The sequence below is a fragment of the Sander vitreus genome, chromosome 21 (genome assembly GCF_031162955.1).
Source record: "Sander vitreus isolate 19-12246 chromosome 21, sanVit1, whole genome shotgun sequence".
NCBI lineage: Eukaryota > Metazoa > Chordata > Actinopteri > Perciformes > Percidae > Sander > Sander vitreus.
This window is the reverse complement of record NC_135875.1, coordinates 15,718,752-15,745,359: the sequence shown is the minus strand read 5'-3', so window position 1 is coordinate 15,745,359 and position 26,608 is coordinate 15,718,752. Positions and strand designations below refer to the sequence as shown.

Below are 26,608 nucleotides of genomic sequence, written 5' to 3'. Positions count from 1 at the left end.
CGCCAGACTTAACGATGCTACAGAAAATGTAATCGCACAACAGCAGCTAAGCATTATTGTTTGCTTTACAAAATATCTATGCACTGAATGTTGTTGAGATACACAGTGAATATGCATTCCTATAATTCATATATTCTAAATCAGAAAAAAAAACAATATAAAAGTTTATATATTATAATGTTAAATAGTTGCAAAGGTAGTGAGCAATGGAGTACATACAAAATAAGCCTGATCAAACAATAATCATGCCAGAGTTGGATGCCAAAGCATACATGTGTTTCTGTGGGACGGCCCTCACAACACAAACATAACTCTGAACAGACATCTGTCGAGCATTTATATGAGCCATTTGTTAATCATACAAACCAGGCTTCAACCAGAATGTGCAGACTGATTTTGAGTAGGTAAAAGCCTCCTTTGCCTCTGTCTCTATGACTGTCTTGCTCCCAGAGTCTGTAGAGACAACCTGAGCCTCCAGCTCCACATCAGTCTTCCCCCTAAGAGCTCGTCTCCTGGGCCAGGCAGCACAGGTGGGAGGCAAACAGCTCCATGAGCAGGACAGAAAGGATTACCAGCACATACAGTAGATGAAGTTCCAGGCCACCATCATAGGTTTCTGGAAGTCTCTATTAAAACAGGCTCTGGAGCAGATGCTGTCCCTGGTGCCATTGCAGGTGAAGTCAACCTCCAGTTTGGTAAAGGTGGAAGGAGGAATCATTATGCATGAAAACTGTTCATTTAAGCATTCAGAAATGTCACAGCAAATATATACAGCTGTTTGTACATATGGATTGAAGTGGTTCTGAATGTATGTCAAGGTACATTAGGTGTCATTAATGGGAATAAAGTGGGTAGCAGTAAGAGCTGCAGCCCACTGATAGAACACTGCATGCAGTCATTTATGGGTGCAAGAAATGTCACTGTCATCAATACATGTGTCAGTTTAACACCAGATGATGTGCTGACATGACTTTTCGTAAACATCTACCTCTTCAACATTTAAGATGCTCGTGCCCAGGATATACTACACGAGGACATAAAAAAGACCACAAACACATTACTACTTTTTACACATTACACGTTTTTTTATTGGTATAAAATGTAATTCATCTGATTGAACATTTTGGAATGCCACTTTTTACTCGACAATGTTATAACACCGTATTAGATGATACTGATAAATACACAATAAAACAGGTACAAATTGTTGTAAATTCAAAGATTTTAAGACAGGCTGTAATTTAAAAAGCATTATAAAAGACATACCTGAAATTACAACATCTTAAGTGATCAGCATACATGTTTGCAACACCACATTTGTATGAAGATTACAACAGAGATTACAGCAGATAAGATAATTTCATAGTAGGCTACTTATAGTACAGTATATATTTTAAAACATGAACATTATACGTTACATCTGTCAAATACAATGGCAATGCAAAACAGTGACAAAGCGCTGATAATTTACATGGAGACTATTTTGAGCTTTTTGAAAAAAAGTTTTCTTGAAAAATAACACTGCATTATACCCATCATCTGAATAGATTTAAGGCCACTAGCTAAATATTTGTGGAATAAAAATTCCAAAACAGTAAAAAAGAAAAAGCTCAAAGTCCCTCTTCTTTGATTAAGTACTCTGGCAGAGTCTGAAAAGCAGTCACTGGAACTGTTAGGGATATGGCACTGGGTTCAACAGTGGAGGAGGAAACCTCACTGGGGGGTGGAGGAGAGGGAAGTGGGTCAGTATGAATAATGTTTATATCACTGAGTTGTGTGGTGGTCGGGGCAGCGTCTGCATGAGTCCGTAAGTGCTTGCGAAGGTAGGCAGCAAACAGGAAAGCTTTGCCACAGTGGGGGCAGCTGTGAGGTTTGCTGGTGGAATGGATCTTCTGGTGTTTACGCAGTCCAGATTTGTTGAGGAAGCCTTTGCCGCAACTGTTGCAAGCATGAGGTCTCGGCTTGGGGTGCTGCTTCTCATGCTCCTGCAAGTCTGCCAGCTGTGCAAACTCTGCCTGGCAGGTTTCACAGACATGTGAGCCCATGGATACGATTTTGGTAACAGTCAGAGGAGTGGAGTCGATGGAGTGAAGATTTTCATGTGCCTGAACTTCATCCCAGCTTCCAAATGTAGCATCACAGTGAGTACAGGAGAACTGCGGAAGAGTTGTGTGGGCAGTAAAGCCTGAGGCTGACCCGGCCTCTGTCTCCGGTTGTTGTTGCTGCTGCTGCTGCTGCTGCTGCTCAGACTGCTCAGCAAGGTGAGTTCTCTCATGTTTGCGAAGGCTTGAGGACACCACGAAAGACTTCAAACACTCCTCACATTTGAAAGGCCTTTCTCCAGAGTGCACACGTCGGTGCTTGTTGAGGCTGGAGCGCTCAGCAAATGACTTGTCACACTCAGTGCAAGAAAAGGGCCTAAGACCTGTGTGGACAAGCATGTGGCGCCGCAGATCCCAGGATGCTACAAAGGCCTTGTCACAACTCTGGCATTTGTAAGGCCGCTCTCCAGAGTGAACACGCTCATGCACGGCCAGATCAGCTGGCTGCCGGAACCTCTTGGAACACTTATCGCAGGGGTAAGGCTTGAAACCCAAGTGCGCTCGCTGGTGGCGCCGGAAACTGGAGGGGTCAGAAAACATCTTGCCACACTGTGGGCAGAGGAAAGGCTTCTCGCCAGAGTGAGTGCGGAGATGAGACTGGTAGGAGGAGAGCTGGGTGAAGCCTTTACCACACTGCTCGCACTGATAGGGTTTGTTCTGGGAGTGAATGCGCTGATGGCAGGCCAGGGACGAGGAGCGGGAGAAGGCTTTGCCACAGTCTGAGCACAGATATGGCTTTTCTCCAGTGTGGGAGCGCTCATGGTTTTTCAGGTCCTTCAGCTCTGTGTACGTTTTCCCACATTCATCGCAAGCGTACGGCCGATGGCCTTGATGGTTCCTTCTGTGTTTTCGGAACACAGAGGGATCCGCAAAACTCTTACCACACTCAGCACAGAAGTATGGCTTTTCTCCCGTGTGAGAGCGCAAGTGCACCTTCAGTTTAGACAGGGTGGGGTAGCTCTTAGAGCACTGACGGCAAGAGTAAGGACGCTCTCCACTGTGCTGTGTCATATGGATCCTCAGGCATATAGCTTGCATAAAGGCCTTACCACACTCTGTGCATACAAATGGTTTCTCCCCAGTGTGAGAGCGGCTATGGTTGCGTAGCTCTGTGGGTGTCTTGTAAGCCTTGTGACAGTCGGGACACTGAAAGGGGCGCTGGGCTGAGTGAGTGCGCTCGTGCTTTGAGAGTTGAGCCTTGCTCGAGAATGTTTTAGTACACTGAGAACATGAGTGCTGTTGCTGACGGTCCTTTGTATGTGCTGAAAGCTTGTGGCTCTGCAGAGCTGACAGACTCCTGAAAGCCTCTGTGCATGCAGAGCATTTGAAGGAAGCTTTGGCTTTTGGAGGTCTGCCTCTGCCACGTTTTTTTGCAGGCTGATCCATCACCAGCTCTTCCTCTTGTTGGCTCCCTTTGTCCTGTGCAGGAGGGGTGTACTGCTCTGCAAGAGGTGGGCTGCCAGGCTGAGGAGAGGCCATCTTTATATCTGTAAATAGATTATATTAAAAATAATATTTGTAATAATTATGTAAATAAACAAATCATAAGAATAAGAATGAGACTGAAAGATTGTTCCTCAGACATCAGGCTAAAGTCTATGACAGATATGCATTAGGACAGCAGATTGTCAGTGACAGTGTACCAGGAAAAAAATCAGTATAACGTTATAACAATACATATACTATATGTGGGTGTGCATTAAATCACAAAATGGCTGGCATTAGGACCTCAGGGACAATAAGCTAACCGCTTTGATGCCAGAGGAAGTTGGCGATGCAATGACAGAAATCCCTGTGTGACTGACATGTGTCCGACCGGAATCGAGGATCAAAGATCACGAGTCAGAGTTAACAAAACAGAAACGATATGTACGTATTCATTTTCGCTAGCTCTCTCGCTAAACAAACTCAAAATGGCTGGCTCTAGGACCGGTGTCCGGCTGCACCAATTCACTCGACAGTGTCGTCACCATCATGACCGTGGCTGTGCGGGATGGATTTAGCTAAAATTCGCAATCTTTGCATCGTGTGTGCATTAGAGAAACAACGGTTTCTTACCTGTATATGGACATTAATACCTGGCGCCTCGGTACACGACTGAATTTACTGTGAGACGGTGATTGCTGTTGACTGTCTGCAGGGTGGGGGACGGCTCTAGGACCATGATGACGAAAGCTCTCGGCAAGCCAAGTGTGCAACGTTTTAATGCGTGTAAGGAGTAAATATAAATATAAAACACATAATAAATATTTTAGAACCCCATGGTAAAACATGGTAGTTCTAATAAAGTTAGCAGGTTGTCTGTCATTAAGGAAACGTGCCAAGCTAAAGCGAAGATTGTGTACAATGCTCAGAAGTCAACGGCAGAGCTAGCTAGCTAACTTTAGCTAATGTGCTTTAACGTTAACGAAACCCAGCAGCAGAATAGTGAGATGAACATTTAAGTTATTGATTTTTATTTGAGTTTAATGCTTGCTATGTGGTTACTTCAACGCCGAGCTCGCCGCAGTTTGTATTAACTCGACTTATATGCTTTTAGCCTATCTAGCTACTTCCGAGAGGGAAGCATTTCTCTGCTGCACATTTCCTGTTTCCTAGCAACAAGCGCAATGTGGAAATGGGGATGGAAGAAAAAAAGACAATTGGAAAAAGGGGGTTGCCCTTTACACAATAGTAATCGTTTTTTTAAAGAATGAATGGGAATATATCTTTGGAGGATGGAATTGAACCAGTACTGCAACAGGTATTCAATTCGACGTATTTGCTTACGCTGTGATTCCGCATTCAAAACGACTTCTTGGCTTTTTGGTGCAATGTTTGTTTAGCTAACGTTAGCCATGAAGATGCTAGCTGGGAGCGCGCTAACGTTTGCCAAGTGTTCTGTTATACAAATGTGACTGTAGTAATCTGCCCGCTCTTCCTTATAACCTGGACGAGTATGTTCATTTTGGTTTTGTTTATATATATGTCGGAGAAAATTGGTGTTTGCAATGGCAGTAAATATGAGGCGTTTCCCGGTTTATTGACATAATGTTAGCTAATGCAGTTAGCCTGCTAGTGCAGTTAGCCTGCTGGTGCAGAGATGTAGCTAGCTAGCTATCAGACTGGATACCGTTTCTAGCTAACTGCATTTAACTTAATAAGTCTGCCCATGATGCTGGTTACCTGCTGCCAGTGACACATTTAAACTACCACATCGTGGTGGTTCTTTCTAAAGATGTATTAACTTTTACAAATTTAAATCGGGGAACATACCTTTTAAGGCATAGCAATTATGAGAACAGTTAGCTAAGTTGTAAGTTATTTGTAATGTAGAACTATTGTTTGAAGAATAAACGAATATCTTTAGGAATAATGAGTAATAGGTTATTTGTAGCTTCCTATAACATCTACACAACTCATTGCATACAACTGAATACTGTTACATACATTGCTAATGTATTCACCACAGTGCTAACTGGCATCTCTTCTGTCCTCAACAGCGCTATTTGCCCGCTTCTCCTAAAATCAAGTCACTCTCCTAAGTGTGTGGAACTGGTTCTCAACATCTTCTACCGTGTTACTTCCCTGGACACTCCTTGGACCTTATTGTAAAGAACTATCTTCCTTGTATACGGACAATACCAGGCATCTAATGCATTTCCCTCCTGCATATTCATACACTTTGTGTCTGGTGCACTTCATTCAATCGCTATCTTGTAATGGCAGTGCAAAACACTGGCAGGAAAAAGGTTTTCCCTTGCCAACAATGTGGCATTGTATGTCCTAATATGCCCAGTCTGCTTAAGCACATGGATGCTCATCTTGAACAAGAGGAAGAACGCAAATTTAAATGTGATGAATGTGGACGTGGTTATAGGCATGCAGGTAGCTTAGCTAACCACAAAAAGACTCACGAAGTAGGTACTTTTCAATGTAACATCTGTGGTAAAGAAAACTCTAATGCTTTGGCCCTGAAGAGTCATCTCCGGAGCCACACTTCACAGAAAAAGTACTCCTGTGCCGAATGTGGGAAAGGTTTTCGTCTGGCAACACAGCTGACTACACATGAGAAGGTTCATCTTGCCAGGCGAGTAAAGGAGCAGTCATTTAGAAAGGTAGAAATGGAATATTCCACACATGAAATTGAAAATGATCACCCACATCATCTCAGTGAGCAGTCTGCCAGTGTTGGGACTTCTACAGAAAATAGCCCAGCTGAGGAAAAGACAGAGGTTGTTTATAATGCAGAATCTGAGACTTCTGAGGATGCAGCAAATCGACCTTTCAGATGTGATTTGTGTGACAAATCATACATACACCATCGAAGCCTGACCAATCACAAAAAGACTCACCAAGTGGGAATGTTTGAGTGCACAGTGTGTTTCAAACTGTTTAATAACATGGCGGCACTCTACAGCCACCAGAGATCTCACAAGGCAAGAAGTGTGACAGACCCTGATTCAATGGGTGGATCACACACCGGCGCACCGCCGGACCAGTTTTCACCTCAGAGCCAGGATGATCCAGTAAATTTTTGCCATTTGTGTCAGGTACTGTTCCCCAATGATGAAGAGTTCCAGGAACACATCCAAATGCATAACTCTTCATCTCTGTCGTTTGGCCTTCAAGATACCTTGTCAGAGAACCATAATATATCATATGACAGCAGTATTGCTTCGCCTGAGTCAAATTTTTATGCATCTCCTATAAATAATGTCCCCTCAGTATCCTCAATAGATAATCATTTAGGCTTTGATCAGCCACTGGAGCAGATTAGAAGTAACAGTCAGGTGTACTCGGACTGCTCCAACAATCAAACACCACCTTCCAATAGCACTCAGGGAGAACCCCCAATCATAGACACGAGCATTCTCAATCCTTCCCTGAAGCACACTCAAAACACGGACAGTGCAACTGAAATGGAAGAGACTTCAACTGTAGATTCTGACGAGCGTCCCTTCAAGTGTCATATATGCGGTAAAAGCTACCGGCACTCTGGGAGCCTCATCAACCACAAAAGGTCACATCAGGTTGGGATTTACCAATGTTCCTTCTGCAGAAAGAGCTATCCTCACCTGGCCGCCCTCAAAAGTCATCTTCGTCTCCACAAAGCTCAGTCATCTTTTGGCATCAACGATGAGGGAGACTGGCTGTCCTCAGAGCCTCTGACTCTGGATAACCAGCAGGGCAGCTTCTCCTCTCAAGATGATGATGAGGAGGAGGAGGAGGAGGAAAAGGATCACGCTCTCCCTGTGCTTGGTATGGATCAGGAGAATGGAGTTGACCACAATAATGGAGCTTTGTACCATGAGCATTTTAATCAGGACTTTTCCCAGGATATGACTGTGCATCTACCTCACAACGAACACCTGATGCAGAGGCACATGTGTGCAGACTGTGGTGAAACATTTGCAGATATTGCAGGGATTAAGTCTCACAGTTGCCCACTGCTACAGCAGCAACATGACACTACTAGCAGTGACTATGGCAGTAATATACATTTCCAGGACAGTAATGATCACTGTGCCATTGGAAATCCAGGAAGTAATGTTGAGTTCCATGGTCTGAATGAAAGCCACGGCCAAAGTTACTTTGAACAGAACTTCCATGACAATATAAACAGTGATCAGCTGAATGGTGGTGGAGAAGGTGATAATGCTGAAGAGGAGGAGGATGATGATGATGGAGATCTTTATCAGTGCTCTTTATGTGGAAACAGCTACACTAGCATGATGGCTCTCAGGAGCCATCTCCGAGGCCACACACAGTCCCACGATACTCCTGCAAGCTCAGGGCCTTCCTCCATGTCCTCCCATGAAGAAGTGAAAGATGACGAGCCCGGAGAAATGATGATCTGTAGCACATGCGGGGAAAGTTTTGCCAATAGGCAGGACCTGATAACTCATCAGCTTCTACACAACAAGGACCAGGTAGATAATGCTACTCATTTACATATGAACAACAGTGATGTGCCTGGGGGCAAGGAGGAAGCACAGAGTATCATCTGTGGCAGCTGTGGCATCTTCTGCACCAGCTACCATAATCTTGAGAACCATGGTTGCACAGCTGAGAGGACAGATGAGTCCACACATGGTAAAGAGGAAATTAATGTAAATGATGTTGCCCAGCATGAAGACACGAGTCACGTCAAAGAAACTGTTGATGCCGAAGATCGTCAGTACAAATGTGATCAGTGTGGGCGTTCATACAGACACGCAGGCTCCCTGCTTAACCACAAAAAGTCCCACAAAACAGGTGTATTCAGATGCCTCGTCTGCCAGAAGCGCTTCTACAACCTGTTGGCCCTTAAAAACCACCAGAGGTCACACTTTGATATTAAGAGGTTAGTTCTAGCAAGAATACACATCGTTAATACATTTAAAACTCTTACATAACATTTAACATACTCACGTTGCAAACTGAATGCATGTTGGAAATTATGAATAATTGTTAAACAAAAAAGCAAATAGTTGCCTGTAGAGTTTCTGTTTTTTGTTTTTTTGTTGTTGCGATTGTTTTGTCATCATGGCGCCCTGTTTGGTAAAAACAGAATTAACCATATGCCTTGTCTCCTTCCCCAGGCATACTTGCAATGAGTGTGGAAAAGCCTTCAAAATTCAAAAGCAGTTACTGAATCACCTGAAAAGGCACAAAGAGAACCAAGCTAAAATCCAGGACCTCAACAACCAGATCCAGGCCCTCATGCAGATGAATGGGCCCAGGTCAGACGGAGAAGTGCAGTCCTTAACTTCAAATGCCAATCAGGCTTTTACTTCGTCTCGGCCCTGCAAGCAGCTGCCTGGAAGGAAGAGAGGACAAACAAAACGTGAGACTACAGTCAAATTAGAGGATGCAGGTGACCAACGGCCTTTTGCCTGTGACCAGTGTGGGCGTACATACCGCCACGCAGGAAGTCTGGTCAACCACAGGAACTCCCATAAAACAGGTGAATATTACTGTTCAGTTTGTAACAACACTTACGCCAATCAACTAGCAATGAAGAACCACTTGCGCACCCACTTTGCATATAAAAAGCACTCTTGCCAAAACTGTGGAAAAGGCTTTAGGGGAAAGAAGCAGCTATTAGCCCACGTTTGTGCAGGCCTCAGAAAGGAGGGGGCCGCAGGCAGGAGGGGTCTAAAATCTAGAGCGTTTAAGTGTAAGGAATGTAAGCAGGCCTTTCTCTCTGTTGACCAACTGACAGCGCACACCTGTGATGGACCATCAAGCAGCAGTGATGCACAAAGAAACGTGTCTCCAAATAAAGTGGAGCGGCCTTTCACGTGCAACATATGTAATCGCAGCTACCGTCATGCAGGCTCACTCCTAAACCACAAAAACACCCACAAGATAGGACACTTTAGTTGCACCTTCTGCTCTAAGCCCTTCACTAACCCCATGGCTTTACGCAATCACACACGCATCCATACACAGAAGAAAAAGTATGCGTGTCTCACATGTGGAAAGGCCTTCCGCCTCGCCAGTATCCTGCACAACCACCAGAGGATCCACAACCGGGTGGCGAGTCACTTCAGCTGTCCTGCATGTGGAAAGAGCTTCCAGGGCAGGTCTGGCCTAAAGAGGCACCGCTGCCGCAGAGGTCAGGAGAACTCCCCGAGAGCTGGAATCCAGCAGTCAGAGAGGGGAGACAAGTGCTTCATGTGAGTTACTGTCTGATTTTGAACTGAGTATGTACATTTTGTTTAGTCTATTAGTCATTATGGGATTTTATTTTTTTTAAATTGTTTTATTGTTTAACAAAGTTGTCCTGACCATACTGATAGATTAGCTCATGGCTGGTAAATTACCAGAAATTGTTGTACAAAAATGTTAAAGAAACATTTACTGACAATTTTATTTTTCAACTGTAAAATGTCCCACACAGTACACATCTTAATTAATTTTAACAAATTGAAAGAATCCTTATCAACAATATTTGTTTTTGTAATGTGTTATTGTTAATGATAAGGCAACACTGATCTTGAAATCCGGACACAATGTCTGTGAATTTGGAGATATGGCGAACAGATTTTTGTCTCTGCAAGCTTGTCAAGCAGCTGCCCCCCGATCAATCACAAGGATTCAGTCACATAAAGAAGAGATGCTTATAGATCATGATAACATAAATAAAGCAGAATGCAGCGATAACCTCGGCCCCCCACACACCTTTAAAAACTTGACTATTCCCACCGTGCAAGAGGAACAAAACACCAATTTGAGTGTGGGCATTTTGATTCCTGAAATTATTGCGGCCATTAACTCTATACCAAATAACAAGTTGCCCGACTTTGACGGGCTTACGTATTTTCCCTTCAATTGGCACCAATTCTTCAAGCAATGTTTAACGGATGACCAACGGGACTCTGTCTTAGACTTGATACACACATTGTCTACGTCCACTAAACATGGCTTGATACAACTGAAAGTGGTTTACAGAGCTCATTTCACTAATGCTAGATTGGCAAAGATTTATCTGAACATTGAGCCATTACGCCCTCAATGTAGAGGCCAGCCAGCAGACTTAATGCTCATGTTCTGTCGATACGTATTTTTAAAGCTTTTAGTGAGATGTTTGAAACCCAATTTGACCCCGACCCAGTCTGTGCACTCTTTGGTTTAACATTGAAGAAATGCCATGCTCTCTTACCAAATGGTTGTAGCTTTCACTACACTCCCTGCAAATGTTTAAAAAATGGAAGCAACACACTCCTCTGTTCTTTTCTCATTGGCTCAAAGATATCCTGTTATGTTGTTTTTCCCTCTTCACCTGAATGTATTTTGTGAGCTGTAATCCTGTGGGTGGGTGGTAGGGTTGGGAATGGGGATTTCAATTTGTCAACATATTTGATGAAACTTCTTTGTAGTTAGGGGATGACTAGGTGAATTGAAGTCAAATATATTCCATGTTTTGTATTTTTTTTTTCTTTTCTTGTTTGATAAGAACTTTGAAAATCAATTAAATATATTTACAACAAAAAATATCTCAGCCAACCGTTATTGTAATTTCAAAGTATTGGTATCAGATCCAGTATTGGTCAGGCTATTATTTTGAAAGTATAATAATTTTTTATAATGGTAGTTAGATAGTTAAGAGTTCATTGTTTTGGAAAATGATCTTAGTTATGGTGTAATATCAGGCATTGAATATTAACATATCCCTACTGCAGGTGTGACCTGTGTGGGCGCTCCTACCGCCACGCTGGCTCTCTCCTCAACCATAAAAAGACACACTCCGAAAACCTCCACCACTGTACCTTGTGTCTCCAGACATTTCCTGACCCTCTCACTCTACAGATACACTCCCAGATGAGGCGTCACTGCTGCCCCGAGTGCGGCAAGACCTTCTGTCTGGTCACGCACCTGCAGAGCCACATGGAGGTGCACGCTAAGGACCGGTCTGTGGTCTGCAGCCCCTGCCAGCAGAGCTTTCCCAACACAGCCAGCTACCAGCAGCACCAGGACATGCACCACGGGGCTCAGGACCCCTATCAACAAGGCGTGGATGAACCTGTAAATAGCAACATCTGCTGGGACTCAGGAATAAATCAGACCTTAGGGATGGACGGGGTGCACAAGCAGGTTCCACCACCGTTGTCCCATATTCCAGGAAGCATCAGTCATTCACAGAAGAGTAACGAGTCTGCTGGTACAGAGGAGAAGAGCCATGTATGCGAGCACTGCGGGCGCACATACCGCCACGCCGGCTCCCTCCTCAACCACAAGAACAGCCACAAGACGGGCTCCTTCTTCTGCTCCATCTGCCAGAAGGAGTTTACCAACCTTATGGCTCTCAAGAACCACCGACGCATTCATACGGAGCCCAAGCGCTACCAATGTCTTGAGTGCGGGAAGGCGTTCCGCGTGTCCACTCAGCTCATATGCCACCGACGAATCCACACCAAAGAGAAGCCCTTTGCCTGCCTTCTGTGCGACAAGAGCTTTTCCAGCAAGTCCAACCTGCGACACCATCAGAAGATGCACCAGAACACCCAGGCCTACGACTCCTCTTTTAGCATGGATGCTAACACGTTTATGGACTTGGACATGGGGTCTTTCCTTTGAAGTCAGATTCCAGAGCGTACAAGAGAAGAGGACAGCCGGTCCTCAGTTATTCATCCCTCTATCAATAATTGTAAAACAGTATTTATTTTTTTCAGAAAGTGCCACTTGGTCCTGACAAAATCTTCTTTGAAGACATGCACATTTCATTACTGACTTCCTGTCTTACCTTCACAACAGATGGTGACATCACTCAAAAGTCTCCAAAGGGTTTATGGGTCAGGTTTTTATTAAGGCCTGAATGTTTTCCATGAATACACAGAATCCCACAATACAGGGCGGCTGATATTAGTCGCAGCTCATTCCTCAATGACAAACCAACCAACCAAAGTGAAGTGCAGCCCAGGTCCATGTTAAGAACATTAACACTGATAACACGTTGTTTTTTTAACACCGTATTGTTCTAATAGTTATTTCTCCTCTCTTGCTATGTTTAATTGTGTTCAGTGCCTCTGTAAGTTCCTTAGGAAACAAAATATACAAACTATATTTATCTCTGAATCCTTTCATCATCTTTGCCGTCAGCGTCAAAGGACTGCTCACTTTCCTTTTGGATCTCACATAGGGCAAGCCTGTTATTAAATCAAATACCTCTGGGTGTGTCCAAAGGTCAGTGGCAAAGTGATTTACTGAAATCATATTATCAAGTTAATAGTCGTACTGCTAATAATATCCACGTCGAGTGACATTGTATGCTAAAAATGGATGTATTTAATAATTTATTCCTGTTATTTTATGTGCATATTTTAGTAGAAAAGCTTTTTATGAATGTTGTATAAAAAGTCTTCTAAAACTCATGTAGCCTTTTATTGAACGCCATCGGTCGATTTGTTTTTAGTTCTCCGTTACAACAGGCAGGAATGAATGAGCCGAGCATTATTGGCAGCACTCAGGGTAAACCTTCAAAAGGAACATACCTGATGTGGACAACATTGTAGATAATCAGTTTCTGATCTGAGCATTTTCTTTTAAAATTGTGCCATTTCAACCCTTATAATTTAACTTATGTAATGGTTGTCAAAGTTACTTCAACAGTTAGCTCCAGCTCCACATGCAGTGCATGCCGTTGAATTATCATCCATCTTAAAATCTTTGAGGAGCATCAGTTATGTTGAAGTGCCGGTGCCTAAAATGTAAGTCAGTTGTAGCATTTTATTGTGAACAAAACTCCTCTCTTGCTGTACTTGTTATATAATGTAAACCACAAAGTTGATTTTATATTGCCCATAACATAATTAGATTTTTTTATTTAAATCTATCTTCTGATTTGTGAACCTCCTCAACCGCCAACGGTTAAAACGTCTTAAAGCAGTCGGTAACAGAAGTATTGCAACAGTGAAGTGAAAGTGGTTCCTTGTCTCCATGAATTTTCTTCCCTCACAAAGGCTTTTATTACAATCCCATATAGTGACTGTATTTTTAAAAGAAATTCTGCTAAGCACAAGTATTACTACAAACATACCAGGGCTTTATGGATTAACAAGGACAAACCAGTTTCATCTTCATTGTCCTGTTCATGAACCACTTTATGTTCTGTGAAAAATGTGCAATTATTGATTCTCTGGGTTATTTTTTTGCCAAGTTGTCTAATGTGCCTGCTGTTCCTTAAGTAGTTTCTTATCAGAAATCTAGCTTAAGAGAACACATGGCCTTTGTTTTTATGATATAGTCTGAAATTCGATTTTCTTTATGCCTTATACATTGCATTTCATGTGTGTTTGGCACTGGTCAGAAGTATGAAATACCTCATGGAAAGCCCTGCCTAGCAACTGCTACTTAATGCCTCATGCAGCTTAATTGTAGAGAATACACTGTAATGATAGAGATAGTTATCAGTTCAAATGGAATGGATGAAGCATCAATTTTAAGGTTTTACTTTATAATTCTCAGAAGCTGTTTTCTCCAGAAAATTGTCATTTCTCTGCAGTTTCTCATTTTCTGAGTTATATTTGCACGTTTGTAGATGTGACACTTGTAGCCTAAGGAGGACAGGAAGTCTATAACCGACCTGTTGTCTGTCGCGGTTTCAACAGGCAGAGTTGACTGTTCAATAGTTCACCTCAGCTAGTTTGCGGGTCATAATATTTAAGCAATATGCTGAAAGTATTGTTTCAGTGCATGAACAAGTACATCTCATTTGTTTTTGTCTTACCATTGTATCGAGTGCAGTGCAGCAGTTTCAGTATACTGCCACTAGCCTTGACAAACCATGGCAACTTGCCATTTTCTGACATGATATAAAATGTGTATTAATTGTAACGATTTAGATTATCTTACTGTAACATATTTGTATGCCACGGTAGCCTACATGTAACGACACATGCACATTTGAGTTTAAACTGTCAAACTTATTTTTTACATCTAATCTCCCAGTGGCACTTAACATGTTCACTCCTCTGTCATTGATCACAATCACAGCCTGGTATTTGTGGCTTGTGTTAAACTCGGAGCTCTTTCTGTAAATATTTGAAGAAAAATATTGGTTGGATCTATGTACATTAAAATTTTCCTCAGCAGGAGAAAACTAGCTATCGTGTAATAAAAAAAACATATACCACATGTTCTGATTTATTGGATTTTCAGTGCTAAAAAATGTCTGCTCTCAATTCATATTTATATAACTATTTTGTCACTCTGAAACGTAGATTTTTACTTCTTTGTTAGAACTTAGTTTAGAATATAAGCAAATTATAAAATGAAAGTAGTTGAAATGAATTAAAAGACTTGGAAAGTACAATGTGTTTTTTGTCCATATTTTTCCAAATGATACTGATTGCATGTTATCTCTCTGTACGTATTGAGATGCTTAAGATAAATGTTACATACCAGAAAACAGAGCAGTTTGCATATCAACAAGACTTGCATTATTATTGGAAGTTGTCAGTTTTATTGTGAAAATACATTTGGTACACAGAGCAGTTTATAAGATTGCATTAAGTAAAAGAAGCCAGTGCATGTACAGTATATACAATTAGAAATAGAAAGCAAGAGGAATAAGGGGAAAATGTTAGTTATTGCTCAGTATCATCATTAGCTGGCCTGCTGGAAGTTGTAACAAAAATCCTCTCTGGAGTCCCTTTAAAATGTGCTTGTCACTCGCCGTTGATGCAAAACAACACCGCAAGATACTTAAAAAAATAAATAATATAGAGATCTAAAAAAAAAATGGAAGTGTCTGTATTTTAAGTACTTCACTAAATTTGCTGCCAGAGGGCAAGCGGTATACCCACAAGCAGACAGATCCAAAATATGACCTAAAAACACTGTCGGTCACCTAAAAACATAAGTAACCGCATAGTGCTGATGCTTTGAAGATAGAAAACATCCTGAACTATAAAAAGGTGGAAAACAACAACCCTGGCCACCATGGTTCACACTGGCTACAAAATAACAAACAGACATCTCTGCATATATCTTCAGATCTGAAACGATTCGACAGGTCAGAGTTTGAGTAAGCATAGTGATTGTGTAGCTCCACCTAAAGTGCTGTAGGGGTCATCTCCTTCACTACAGTACATTCCTCGCAACATTCCCACGTTAGCAGTTTGGGATATTGTGTGTCTAGTGTTTCAAACATCCTGCCCTACAAGTGCTAGGACAGTAACGTGTGAATTCTGGGGTTGTGATAGAAAGAAAAGTCCAGCTAACATCTCCTAAAACAGTAACATTAAAACAGACAAGACAATATTGTAATAACCTGCAATAAATGGTCTGTGTTGATCTCAGGAAAACCAGTAACAGTGACTGTTAATCCACAGCTTGCTCAGGCGACTAAAAGAGCAGGTACACACAGGTACTGGCAGGGACGGAGGCTAGAATACATTTCACCTACTGTTAAAGTAGCTACATTCAAATGGCCTTAATGTGCCTAACAGTTCACATGTGATTTATCTTTAAGAGGCTGTTATGGTACATGACCAGCAGATAGACCCATCTAAACCCGCTGAATAGCAGGAGGTCAAACTGCAGCCCAGCAGGCAGCAGTAGCTGTGTTACATTCATCGGAGTCCTGCTGGAAAATACAATACAGAATTTGGAACGCATCCATCTCTGAAGAAAGTATTGTAGCTTTTCTTTTCGAATCAAACATCTGTAAACCGACAAAGGTCTTCCAGACCAAAATATTAATTAAGTGGAATATAAAGGCACAATATCTGAGAATGATACCACTATATATATTGTTTTTACTATACAGAGGTGTGAGAGTCCCTCCTGTGGTCACTGTCGGACCAACACTGAGGGTGAGATCTGAGCACATCTCTTTTCTCAACAGTCTAATAAATTAAAATGGTCCAATTCTGGTGAAGAGATACCCTGCAGTCAGAGTATACAGTTCATGGTCCAGAGGTTCCTCCATCCGGATTCTGATCCAGTTGCTCCTTGGTTCCGTCACATCTGTTTCCAGAGGGAGATGAGGCTGTGGAGGGCATGACAACGATGACAGTCACAAAAATAGATTCACATTTAAATTGATATTGATATGATTGGATTGAAGCTACTGATATCTGGTGGCTTACATTAAATTTGTCTTCATGCCAAATTAATTGTGAAAGAACCAAAAAGTCATTACTTTAATTACGAAATTTTGGTGCAAAAGAAAATCATTCAAAACTCTTACTTTTTTGGTTCTCGATCTAATGCACTTCTCTGAAAACACTTTCTGTAGTAATTGTTACATGCCAAATCTATTAAAATAACTACAAAAAAACTTCATGGATTTAGTTTTTTTTTTTTTTACAGCCAACATTTCTCTAAACATTGTTTGTTTACATTGAAATGTATGAAATCCTTACATACTATCATTGCTGGTTTTACTGACTATCACCTACACACTGGCTGAATTTGAATCACATACTTTTGATGAAAATACTTTCATCAAAAGTATGTGATTCAAATTCATATATTGGTCTAACCCTTGTTGTGACAAAGTGAAAATTATACCTACTGAAATGTTTAAGCTTGATAAAGTGGCCCCGCAGTTTCTTCAATGGGTTCTGTAATAAATCAAGACAGAAATTAGCATTTTTACCATCCCAGCAAAGTGATTGCATATTTCAATTGTCTGCAATAGGCCTTTTTCACAGCACATTTTGACTTGTCATAGTGGGAATAGCATAGCACAGGTGTTACTAATAACATTAACTTTGCTCTATTATGGGTCACACAATACAGGACCCTGAAACTGAAGCAGCTAAATGAAATTAATTTAATTTGTGACACAGCTGCAAAGCTTTCATACCAGAAAAGGGAACTGCACACAGCATGCTCATGATTACCAAGAATCGCTTTGCACCATCAAACATGATTTTAAAGCATTGCTTATCCCCAAAGTAATCTTTGTCATCAATAACTCATCTCTATTAGCCTTGAATATCACACAAATAGGTTTTTTTACTCTATGCCCTCACAGAAAACGTGTAGTTCATAATTCAAAATAGTTGCCACCTCTGATACAATGGTCACAAAATATTTGGAACAGAAGAAAAAGCAAATCAAAACCCCATTGAAATCAGGCATTGAGAAAAACGTTTCTATTCCGGGATACAAATTTTGCATTAATGAGTCATGACAATTTCTTATTTGTCACCTGGTGTTGGACACACTTAGATCACCTTTGACACTACAATTTTATTTTGCCAAACAAAAGTGAATTATAGTCTCAGTTTAGGAACATAGAACACTATTTTCAATTTCAACCATTCTTTTTTCATTTAGGGTGAAATATGTATATTTAATCTTATTCTAGTTTAATAATATCAGATTTCATGTTTAAAGAATCTCACCACGTAGAGGCCGTTTGTGTGATTTGCGTCGATGCACCATGACCCCGATAATCAGCGCAGCACCGACCAGCACCACAGCCAGCACTGAGAAGCTGGTAATGGCTGCCAGTTTCCACACGTCAGGTGTCTCATCCACATATTTACCTATTGGTTGAAGGAAAAGAACTTTTAACACTGAAAGAAAGGATATCACTGTATAAATACATTTACTGATTCACTGTCTTACATGTGTTGCATGACGGGGTCTTTGGGTACTGCTTGCATGATGCACAGGGCACACAACCGTCGAAATCAGGGTTCCAAAACTCTAACCTGCCACACTGACCTGCACACAACAAAACATCAGAGGTCATCGTTTAGTTAGGTTTGAGGGCAAAACATTTTTTATGATTTATGAAATATATAACAGTGCTTAAGCCTATATGAAATATTATGATGTGGAGCAAGGCCATGAGAACACTTTTGCCGTATCCCTTTTTATTTGATTAAATCCTCAAGCTCACCACTGCCCTGTTGTCTCTGCATTTTTGGGCCTGCCATTTCCCTAATCATAACTTGTTTCAACATACTATACTATGACTTTTTATCACTTTATTCGACATACTATACAACTTTTTTTATCACTTTTTTCCACATCCTATGCTGTGACTTTTTTCGACATGCTATACTATGACTTTGTTATCACTTTTTTCGACATGCTAACCCTCCAGGGGGTCTGGAAGGACTTTTTTTTATTATAAAAGAGTAAACTGTGACTTTTTTATGACATACTTTTTTATGACTTTTCTTTATAACATATGATTCATAACATACTTCTGTTTTTTAAATATATATGTACATATGTTTTTATGAAATGTTGATGGCATACTTCATATTTCATGACTCTTTTGGACGTACTAGGTTTTTCGACATACTTTAGAATTACTTTTTGGACTTTTTTTCAACATACTATACTATGACTTTTTATCACTTTATTCGACCTACTATGCTATGACCTTTTTATCACTTTTTTGACACACTATATATGACTCATCACTTTATTCGACATACGATCCTATGACTTTTTTTATCACTTTTTTCGACATACTATACTATGAATTTTTTCAACATGCTATACTATGACTTTTTTATCATTTTTTTCCGACATACTATAGACATCATTTTTTTATTACTTTTTTTTTAAAAATACTTGTTTTTCGACAAACTATACTATGACACTTTTTTCATACTACAGATATTACTTTTTTGACTTTATTCAACATACTATACTATTACTTTTTTTATCACTTTTTTCCACATCCTATACTGTGACTTTTTTTTAACATACTATACTATGACTTTTGATCATTTTATTCAACATCCTATACTATGATTTTTTTCGACATACTATAGTATGACTTTTTTATCACTTTTATCACTTTCTTATTCACATGCTATTTGATGACTTTTTTTGACTATATGAAGACTTTTTTTTTAGGTCCAATGTACTAAGTGAAAGAGACGAATAAGCCAAAATTATGAAATCATCTGTCAGGTTAACTGTAAGAGAATGATTGGAAGACAGAAGGTTCAGTGTTCGAATCATATATGTCTAAGTAAGTTTTGAGGCAGATATACTAAGTGAAAGAGACAAATATGCCCAAATTGTCAGCTTTACTGTATGGTCAAATAGTTTAGAGTGATAAGGGAATGTTTGGCAGACAGAAGGTTGAGTGTTCAAATCCTATATGTATCTAAGTAATTTTTGAAGTCCAATACACTAAGTGACAGAGACAAATATGCCCAAATTGTAAACTTTTGTGTATGGTCAGGTGGCTTAGAGTGATAAGAGAATGATTAGAAGACAGAAGGTTGACTGTCTGAATCCTATACATCTAAGTAAGTTCTGAGGTCCGATACACTAAGTGACAGAGACAAATATGCCCAAATCGAAAACTTTTCTGTATGGTCAGATAGCTTAGAGTGATAAGAGAATGATTGGAAGACAGAAGGTTGTGTGTTTAAATCCTATATATTGAAGTAAGTTTTGAGGTCCGATACACTACGTGACAGAGAAAGATGACGAAAACATAGACTTGTGCGTCAGTTCAGGTAGCTTAGGGTGATAAGACAATGACTGTTAAACACATGGTTGCGTAATCCAATCCTGAGTGGTGCAATTTGATTAAAGACCTACACTACAAGACTGAAGAATATAAATAGAGGTAGAGGACAGTAGTGTTTCTCTATTCACATCATACTATACTATGACTTTTTTATCACTTTTTTCAACATACTATAGTACCACATTTTTATTACTTTTTTCGACATACAATACATGACTTTTTTATCACTTTTTTCGACATACAATACTATGACTTTTTTATCACTTTTTTCGACATACTATACTATGACTTTTTATCACTTTTTTCAACATACTATAGTATGACTTTTTTCGACATACAATACTATGACTTTTTTATCACTTTATCAACATACAATACTATGACTTTTTTATCACTTTTTTCGACATATTATACTATGACATTTTTATCACTTTTTTCGACATACAATACATGACTTTTTTATCACTTTTTTCGACATACAATACTATGACTTTTTTATCACTTTTTTCGACATACTATACTATGACTTTTTTATCACTTTTTTCAACATACTATAGTATGACTTTTTTCGACATACTATACTATGACTTTTTTTATCACTTTTTTTCGACATACTATACTATGACTTTTTTACACTTTTTTCGACATACTATGACTTTTATGACTTTTTTCGACATACTATACTATGACTTTTTTATCACTTTTTTTCGACATACTATACTATGACTTTTTTTCAGACATACAATACTATGACTTTTTTATCACTTTTTTTTCGACATACAATACATGACTTTTTTATCACTTTTTTTCGACTTACTAGACTATGACTTTTTTATCACTTTTTTTCGACATACTATACTATGACATTTTTAACACTTTTTTCGACATATTATACTATGACTTTTTTATCACTTTATGCAACATACAATACTATCACTTTTTTATCACTTTTTTCGACATACAATACTATCACTTTTTATCACTTTTTTCGACATACTATACTATGACTTTTTTAACACGTTTTTCAACATACTATACTATGACTTTTTTAGACTTACTAGACTATGACTTTTTTATCACTTTTTTTCGACATACTATACTATGACTTTTTTAACACTTTTTTCGACATATTATACTATGACTTTTTTCGACATACTATACTATGACTTTTTATCACTTTTTTCAACATACTATACTTTTTTATCACTTTTTTCGACATACAATACTATGACTTTTTTATCACTTTTTTTCAACATACAATACATGACTTTTTTTATCACTTTTTTCGACATACAATACTATCACTTTTTTATCACTTTTTTCAACATACAATACTATGACTTTTTTATCACTTTTTTCAACATACTATACTATGACTTTTTTATCACTTTTTTCGACATACTATACTATGACGTTTTTCGACATACTATACTATGACTTTTTTAGACTTACTATACTATGACTTTTTTATCACTTTTTTCAACATACTATACTATGACTTTTTTATCACTTTTATCGACATACAATACTATGACTTTTTATCACTTTTTTCGAAATATTATACTATGACATTTTTATCACTTTTTTCGACATATTATACTATGACTTTTTTATCACTTTATTCGACATACAATACTATGACTTTTTTATCACTTTTTTCGACATACAATACTATGACTTTTTTATCACTTTTTTCGACATACTATACTATGACTTTTTTCGACATACTATACTATGACTTTTTTATCACTTTTTTTGACATACTATACTATGACTTTTTATCACTTTTTTCGACATACTATACTATGACTTTTTTCAACACTATGACATTTTTATCACTTTTTTCGACATACTATAGTATGACTTTTTTCAACACTATGACATTTTTATCACTTTTTTCGACATACTATACTATGACTTTTTTATTACTGTTTTCGACATACTATACTATGACGTTTTTCGACATACTATACTATGACTTTTTTCGACATACAATACTATGACTTTTTTATCACTTTTTTCGACATACAATACTATGACTTTTTTATCACTTTTTTCGACATACTATGACTTTTTTTCACTTTTTTCAACATACTATACTATGACTTTTTCATCACTTTTTTCGACTTACTATCTACGACTTTTTTCTATCACTTTTTTCAACAACTATACTATGACTTTTTTATCACTTTTTTCCACAAGCTATAATTTAACTTTTTCAACATACTATGACTTTTTGTCACTTTTTTCGACGTACTATACTATGACTTTTTAATAATTTTTTTCAACATACAATACTATGACTTTTTCATAACATACTATAACAGTTTCATGATATTTTTTATCACTTTTTTTTACATACTGTACTATACTATGCCTTTTTATCACTTTTCAAAATACTATACTATGAGTTTTTGAGTTTTTGACTAATTTTATGAAATTTTTCATGACATACAAAACTATGACTGTTTTAGGACATTTTAATGATATTACTATTTTTATGACTTTTTATGACTATATTATGACATTTTTATGACATATGACTGCTTTTATGACTTGTTTATGACATACAATTTTATGACAGACATTTTGCAATTTTTCGCTTCTCCTTTCTTATTTTTGTTTGCCTTATGTACTTCCCAAGGTGTACTGGGATTTTGCCACAGGGGTAATATTTAGAAACACCATGCAAAATATGTTCTAGAAACAAACCAACATTTTCTGACTCTGACTGGAATAAAATAAAATACAACCAATTGACTCGCAGGAGAGCTGGAATCAGAAAATAGAGTACTTGTGAAGAACTTTTTGGCTTTCATGTTCTCATAAAATGAAAGTGGGAAATTCCTACTGATGCAATTTAATTGCAAGAGAGAGAATTACTCAGTTACTTCTGGTACATGAGCAGGCAGTGAGCGAAGAGCAGGATGTGTTTTCACAGAGTGCTTCCTTCGTATTGTTTTGTGACTGTGTGCGTGTGCGACTTCCAGAGAATAACCGAATGTGAGAAAGAAGTTGTTACAATAATTAAAGCTGTGCCCTTACCAAATGATAAGGAAGGAATTAGCCTGAATATGTGACACAGTTAACACTAATTGCAAGCTGTGTGTACAGCAGAGAATGTTTTAGTGTTTTAATAATGTAGGGTTCCTCTGCTGGTTTCTGGCTTTGGTTAAGAGGTACGTTTGCATTGATACCCCATGGTCATGCATCAAGTAGTGAATATTGTGACATCCAGCTGACCTCTACAAAACAATATTACAACACAGACAGCAGGCTATTCTAGGATGAATGAAACAATACCAAAGTTTCAGATAGCGTAACAAGGAAATAATGATAATGATAATCTTTCTTCCTACTCAGTGCCACACATGTAGTTGCATGAACAACTTCTTTTGTGTCCATCATTATAACAAGGAACCACCCCGAGCCTAAATTGAGTCATCATTTGTGATAAATGTCATGTTCAAACTAGCTACTTTGCTCACCACTGAAAGCAATACCAAAACTACCAGAGAGATGAGTCTGACACAAACCAAAAGTAGTTTAATGAATGTGTCGGAAACTGTGGCCGCTTCAATGAAAACAAAACCAGGTAATGAAAATTGTAACATCAAGCTGAGGAGCTGACACACCAACTTTTTAAAAATAATGTTACAACACAAATTCCAGCTAATGAGATGAGTGAAACTATACCAGACATGACGGGGTTATACATAAATGAAACAAGAAAATATTCTGTAGATCTGTGTGTAATCACAATCATCATTCAATCATCAAAAGCTGCAAGTCTCAGTGATTTGTTTAAGTGCAATTCATCAATATATAGTAATGGTCTGAACTCTGACATCCAAGAGAGGTTTACAATATGTGTTCTACTGTTATTAATTACAATTTAGTATTAGTACTACTCTGTAAAATAATAATAATACTCCAGTACATGTAAGAGACCTGCATTCAAAACAGTACTTCAGTAGAAGTACAGAAGTATTATTAGCGAAATGTGCGTTTTAAAAGTGAAAGTACTCTCATTAAGAAAAATGCCCCCTGTGGATGATATATTATTATATATGACACTGGATTGTTAATACTGATGCATCAATGCATATGTAGCATTTTACTGTTGTTGCTGGTTAAGGTGGAGCTAACTTTTTACATTACATTAAATGTAATTTAGCTGATGCTTTTATCTAAAGTGACTTACAATTGCTATATAGGTCAGAGGTCACATGCCTCTGGAGCAACTAGGGGTGTCTTGCTCAGGGACACATTGGTTGATGTATTGCAGTGGGAACCAAACCCAGGTCTCCCACACCAAAGGCATGTGTCATATCCACTGCACCATCACCACCCTCCTTTCCTCTAATCTTTGTGAAATATTAAACAATTTACCTCTTTAGTCTTAAGGAAACCATATAAGAAGTCTATGGGTATATGTCTCTTTGGTTGAACTGCAATACCTGTTAACCAGTGATTTTAAGTCATTATTAAACCAGCTGCAGCCAAAAGGCACTTGCTCAAAAAGTCACGTTTAAAGCATGTTGACCTCTAACTCTCTGGTTATGTTACAGCCACATGCTCAGGCCCCTGGAGACTTCATCCTCCACAGCCTGCCCGCCTGCAGAGCTGGACTGACTCATTTTATAGCTGTGGTCACAGCAACAATGTGTCACAGTTCTTGTAAACATTTCTCCTGATGACTTCAGTCCGACATCATCCAGCTTGTCTCCCGCTCAAGGGTTCAAAAGGTCACCGAGAGGAACTGAGCCTTGACTGCTAGTTGACCTCTGTCCAAACCAAAACCACACAGAAGCGGAGCTTTTGATGCTCAAATCAGATAACAACCTGAAACTGCTGATTAAATCTCAACCATGTTTCTTAACTTTAAGGTTAAGAAAGAAATTCTTCTGCTGGGGGTGTTTCAGTGGGACTCCTCATGATTTATTCTAAGGGGTTACTACACCTTTTCACACAGGCATGAATGGAAACACCATCAGTCAGCATTATATTTTAGCAACAGGGATTATCATTTGACTACCACATAAGTTTCTTATGATTCAGCACTTTAAATCTGGCAAACCAGAACAAGTTTGGAGCCATTTTTCTGTGTTCCCGAGCAGAAGACCTTGGCAAATCTCAGCACCTAGCCTGACAAAGGGTGTTTTTGGGTGTGGGGGTGCTGTTTTGTCATTAACTGGAAGGGGGTGGGTGGACCAACAGCTGATGTCCAGATGTAGCAATGGTTTCACACGGATAGGATCTAAACCAAGCATGTTTTGATTTAGTGAGTTAAAATGCATTTGGTAACTTTAATGCCTGAGGAAATTCCTAACCCATGCAATTATTATTTAAGATTTTAGGTTCTCAGTGCAATCTGAGTCTGGTGTTTTCCACTGGGATTAAATCCAAACGTCAGACTACTGTGGAAACAAAGTCAAAAACTGTCTTTTTTGGAGTTGGTTTGAGACAGTAAAAATATATCTTTGAGCGAAACGGACACAGGCAGTGCACTCTGTCCATGTGTCCTTACCGAGGGACACGGATGGATGGGGTGAAATAAGGCGATCGGAATGCGGAACCGGTGAGAAATGCAGCTGGTAAAGGAAGCGGCTTTGTAAGCAGACCCACTATGACTCCATTATAGGAAGACCAGGCCACCAGACTCTAATCCATGTTCACAGAAACAAGGACACCCAACAAATGTTCATAAATCAAATGTAGAAATGAAAACAAAATGTTTTGTAATCATAGTTAAACGAATAAATCAACGAGTTTTCATTTTACAATAAATAAAAATTTGAAATATAAAAACTCATATTACTTACTTTTCTGTGCGCTCACACCGTATACATTGATCACAGTCGCTATAATAAGTCCGCACAGCGCGCAGAGAGCGTTTGAAGCCATGATGTCGGCGGGTAAAAAGCTGCTCGCTGTCGGCTACACAATTCCCGAAAGTTCATCTGATTACCAATCCGTGCTGGTTTTCAGCATGGAAAAGCGAGCATCAGAGTGAGTCACCCGGAGGAGTCTGAGTCTTGTTTTAATAGCGCACACACCCACGCTAACAGTTCAACTCCTATGAGTCATTTCCTATGTACTGTACTGCTCGGATTCTCTGTGCGCACTAACCGACTCACAGGAAACTCCTCTAACATAGTATGTGGTTTCATTTGCTTCACTTCGAGTGAAAGTTTCAATGAAAGCAGCTCAGGTATGAGAGTTTCAATACATATATTTCATATTTTATGGCCACACCCTGCAGGTTTTCTCCACATTTTATTTTTTTTTTCACCAGAGAGCCTGTGTAGTCTGGACTTAATAGTGTTCTCATTGTTATTACCACGCCTGCCGACGTCATTCCCTCCTCTCTGCCAAAAAACACAACTCTCTGGCATGAGTCTGGGTCCCATGCACAGAGAAAGAGGAACAGCAACTGAGGCAAAAACAGATGACATTTACTAGAAAAACTATCAAAGCCTTTGGGAAAGTCTGCTCAAAGTTAAAGTGAGATAAGATGCGTCTCATCTTTGTTTACTTGAGTGCCCAGTGCAGATACTAAACAACTACGATGTTT

At 39.1% G+C, this 26,608-nt stretch overlaps 4 protein-coding genes and 1 long non-coding RNA gene across 8 annotated transcripts; 1 reads left to right on the top strand and 4 right to left on the bottom strand.

Annotated features, from left to right (window-relative positions):
* Positions 1-172: 172 nt before the first annotated feature.
* Positions 173-718, bottom strand: gjz1 (gap junction protein zeta 1). The gene is given in 4 exon segments (XM_078279974.1): positions 173-311; positions 313-337; positions 506-587; positions 590-718. Coding segments are annotated over 4 exon segments (375 nt in total).
* A 343-nt stretch (positions 719-1,061) lies between these two features.
* znf668 (zinc finger protein 668) lies at positions 1,062-4,251 on the bottom strand. Its single transcript, XM_078279696.1, has 2 exons — positions 4,161-4,251; positions 1,062-3,589 (listed from the first exon to the last, which is right to left on the bottom strand). The coding sequence occupies exon 2, from the start codon at positions 3,579-3,581 to the stop codon at positions 1,611-1,613; it is 1,971 nt and encodes a 656-aa protein (XP_078135822.1). The 5' UTR covers positions 3,582-3,589; positions 4,161-4,251; the 3' UTR covers positions 1,062-1,610.
* On the top strand, positions 3,864-12,925 carry znf646 (zinc finger protein 646). 4 transcript variants are annotated; one of them, XM_078279689.1, is made up of 5 exons: positions 4,222-4,313; positions 4,642-4,845; positions 5,585-8,427; positions 8,666-9,745; positions 11,252-12,925. In XM_078279689.1, exons 3-5 carry the CDS (start codon positions 5,804-5,806, stop codon positions 12,144-12,146), a joined length of 4,599 nt encoding a protein of 1,532 aa, XP_078135815.1. In that variant the 5' UTR covers positions 4,222-4,313; positions 4,642-4,845; positions 5,585-5,803; the 3' UTR covers positions 12,147-12,925. The 4 variants fall into 4 exon arrangements, with proteins under 4 accessions (XP_078135817.1, XP_078135815.1, XP_078135816.1 ...); XM_078279691.1 differs by lacking the exons at positions 4,222-4,313; positions 4,642-4,845 and adding an exon at positions 3,864-3,971; XM_078279690.1 differs by lacking the exon at positions 4,642-4,845 and having other exon boundaries at positions 4,225-4,313.
* Positions 12,926-15,007: 2,082 nt separating this feature from the next.
* On the bottom strand, positions 15,008-26,175 carry LOC144536514 (uncharacterized). Its single transcript, XM_078279702.1, has 5 exons — positions 25,857-26,175; positions 18,153-18,251; positions 17,927-18,070; positions 17,089-17,137; positions 15,008-16,560 (listed from the first exon to the last, which is right to left on the bottom strand). The coding sequence occupies exons 1-4, from the start codon at positions 25,936-25,938 to the stop codon at positions 17,097-17,099; spliced, it is 366 nt and encodes a 121-aa protein (XP_078135828.1). The 5' UTR covers positions 25,939-26,175; the 3' UTR covers positions 15,008-16,560; positions 17,089-17,096.
* Positions 21,740-25,850, bottom strand: LOC144536518 (uncharacterized). The gene is made up of 2 exons (XR_013503753.1): positions 21,914-25,850; positions 21,740-21,805 (listed from the first exon to the last, which is right to left on the bottom strand). It is a non-coding gene; the product is annotated as an uncharacterized LOC144536518 (long non-coding RNA).
* Positions 26,176-26,608: the final 433 nt, after the last annotated feature.

What these genes read in the sequence shown, in the direction of transcription:
- znf668 (XM_078279696.1), bottom strand. Translation starts at nt 3,581, where the DNA reads ATGGCCTCTCCTCAGCCTGGCAGCCCACCTCTTGCAGAGCAGTACACC.
- znf646 (XM_078279691.1), top strand. Translation starts at nt 5,804, where the DNA reads ATGGCAGTGCAAAACACTGGCAGGAAAAAGGTTTTCCCTTGCCAACAA. An exon ending in TCACACTTTGATATTAAGAG is followed by an intron (nt 8,428 to 8,665) that starts GTTAGTTCTAGC and finishes CTCCTTCCCCAG; the next exon opens with GCATACTTGCAATGAGTGTG. An exon ending in AGGGGAGACAAGTGCTTCAT is followed by an intron (nt 9,746 to 11,251) that starts GTGAGTTACTGT and finishes TCCCTACTGCAG; the next exon opens with GTGTGACCTGTGTGGGCGCT.
- LOC144536514 (XM_078279702.1), bottom strand. Translation starts at nt 25,938, where the DNA reads ATGGCTTCAAACGCTCTCTGCGCGCTGTGCGGACTTATTATAGCGACT. An exon ending in GACCCCGTCATGCAACACAT is followed by an intron (nt 18,071 to 18,152) that starts GTAAGACAGTGA and finishes TTCAACCAATAG; the next exon opens with GTAAATATGTGGATGAGACA. An exon ending in ACACAAACGGCCTCTACGTG is followed by an intron (nt 17,138 to 17,926) that starts GTGAGATTCTTT and finishes GATTTATTACAG; the next exon opens with AACCCATTGAAGAAACTGCG.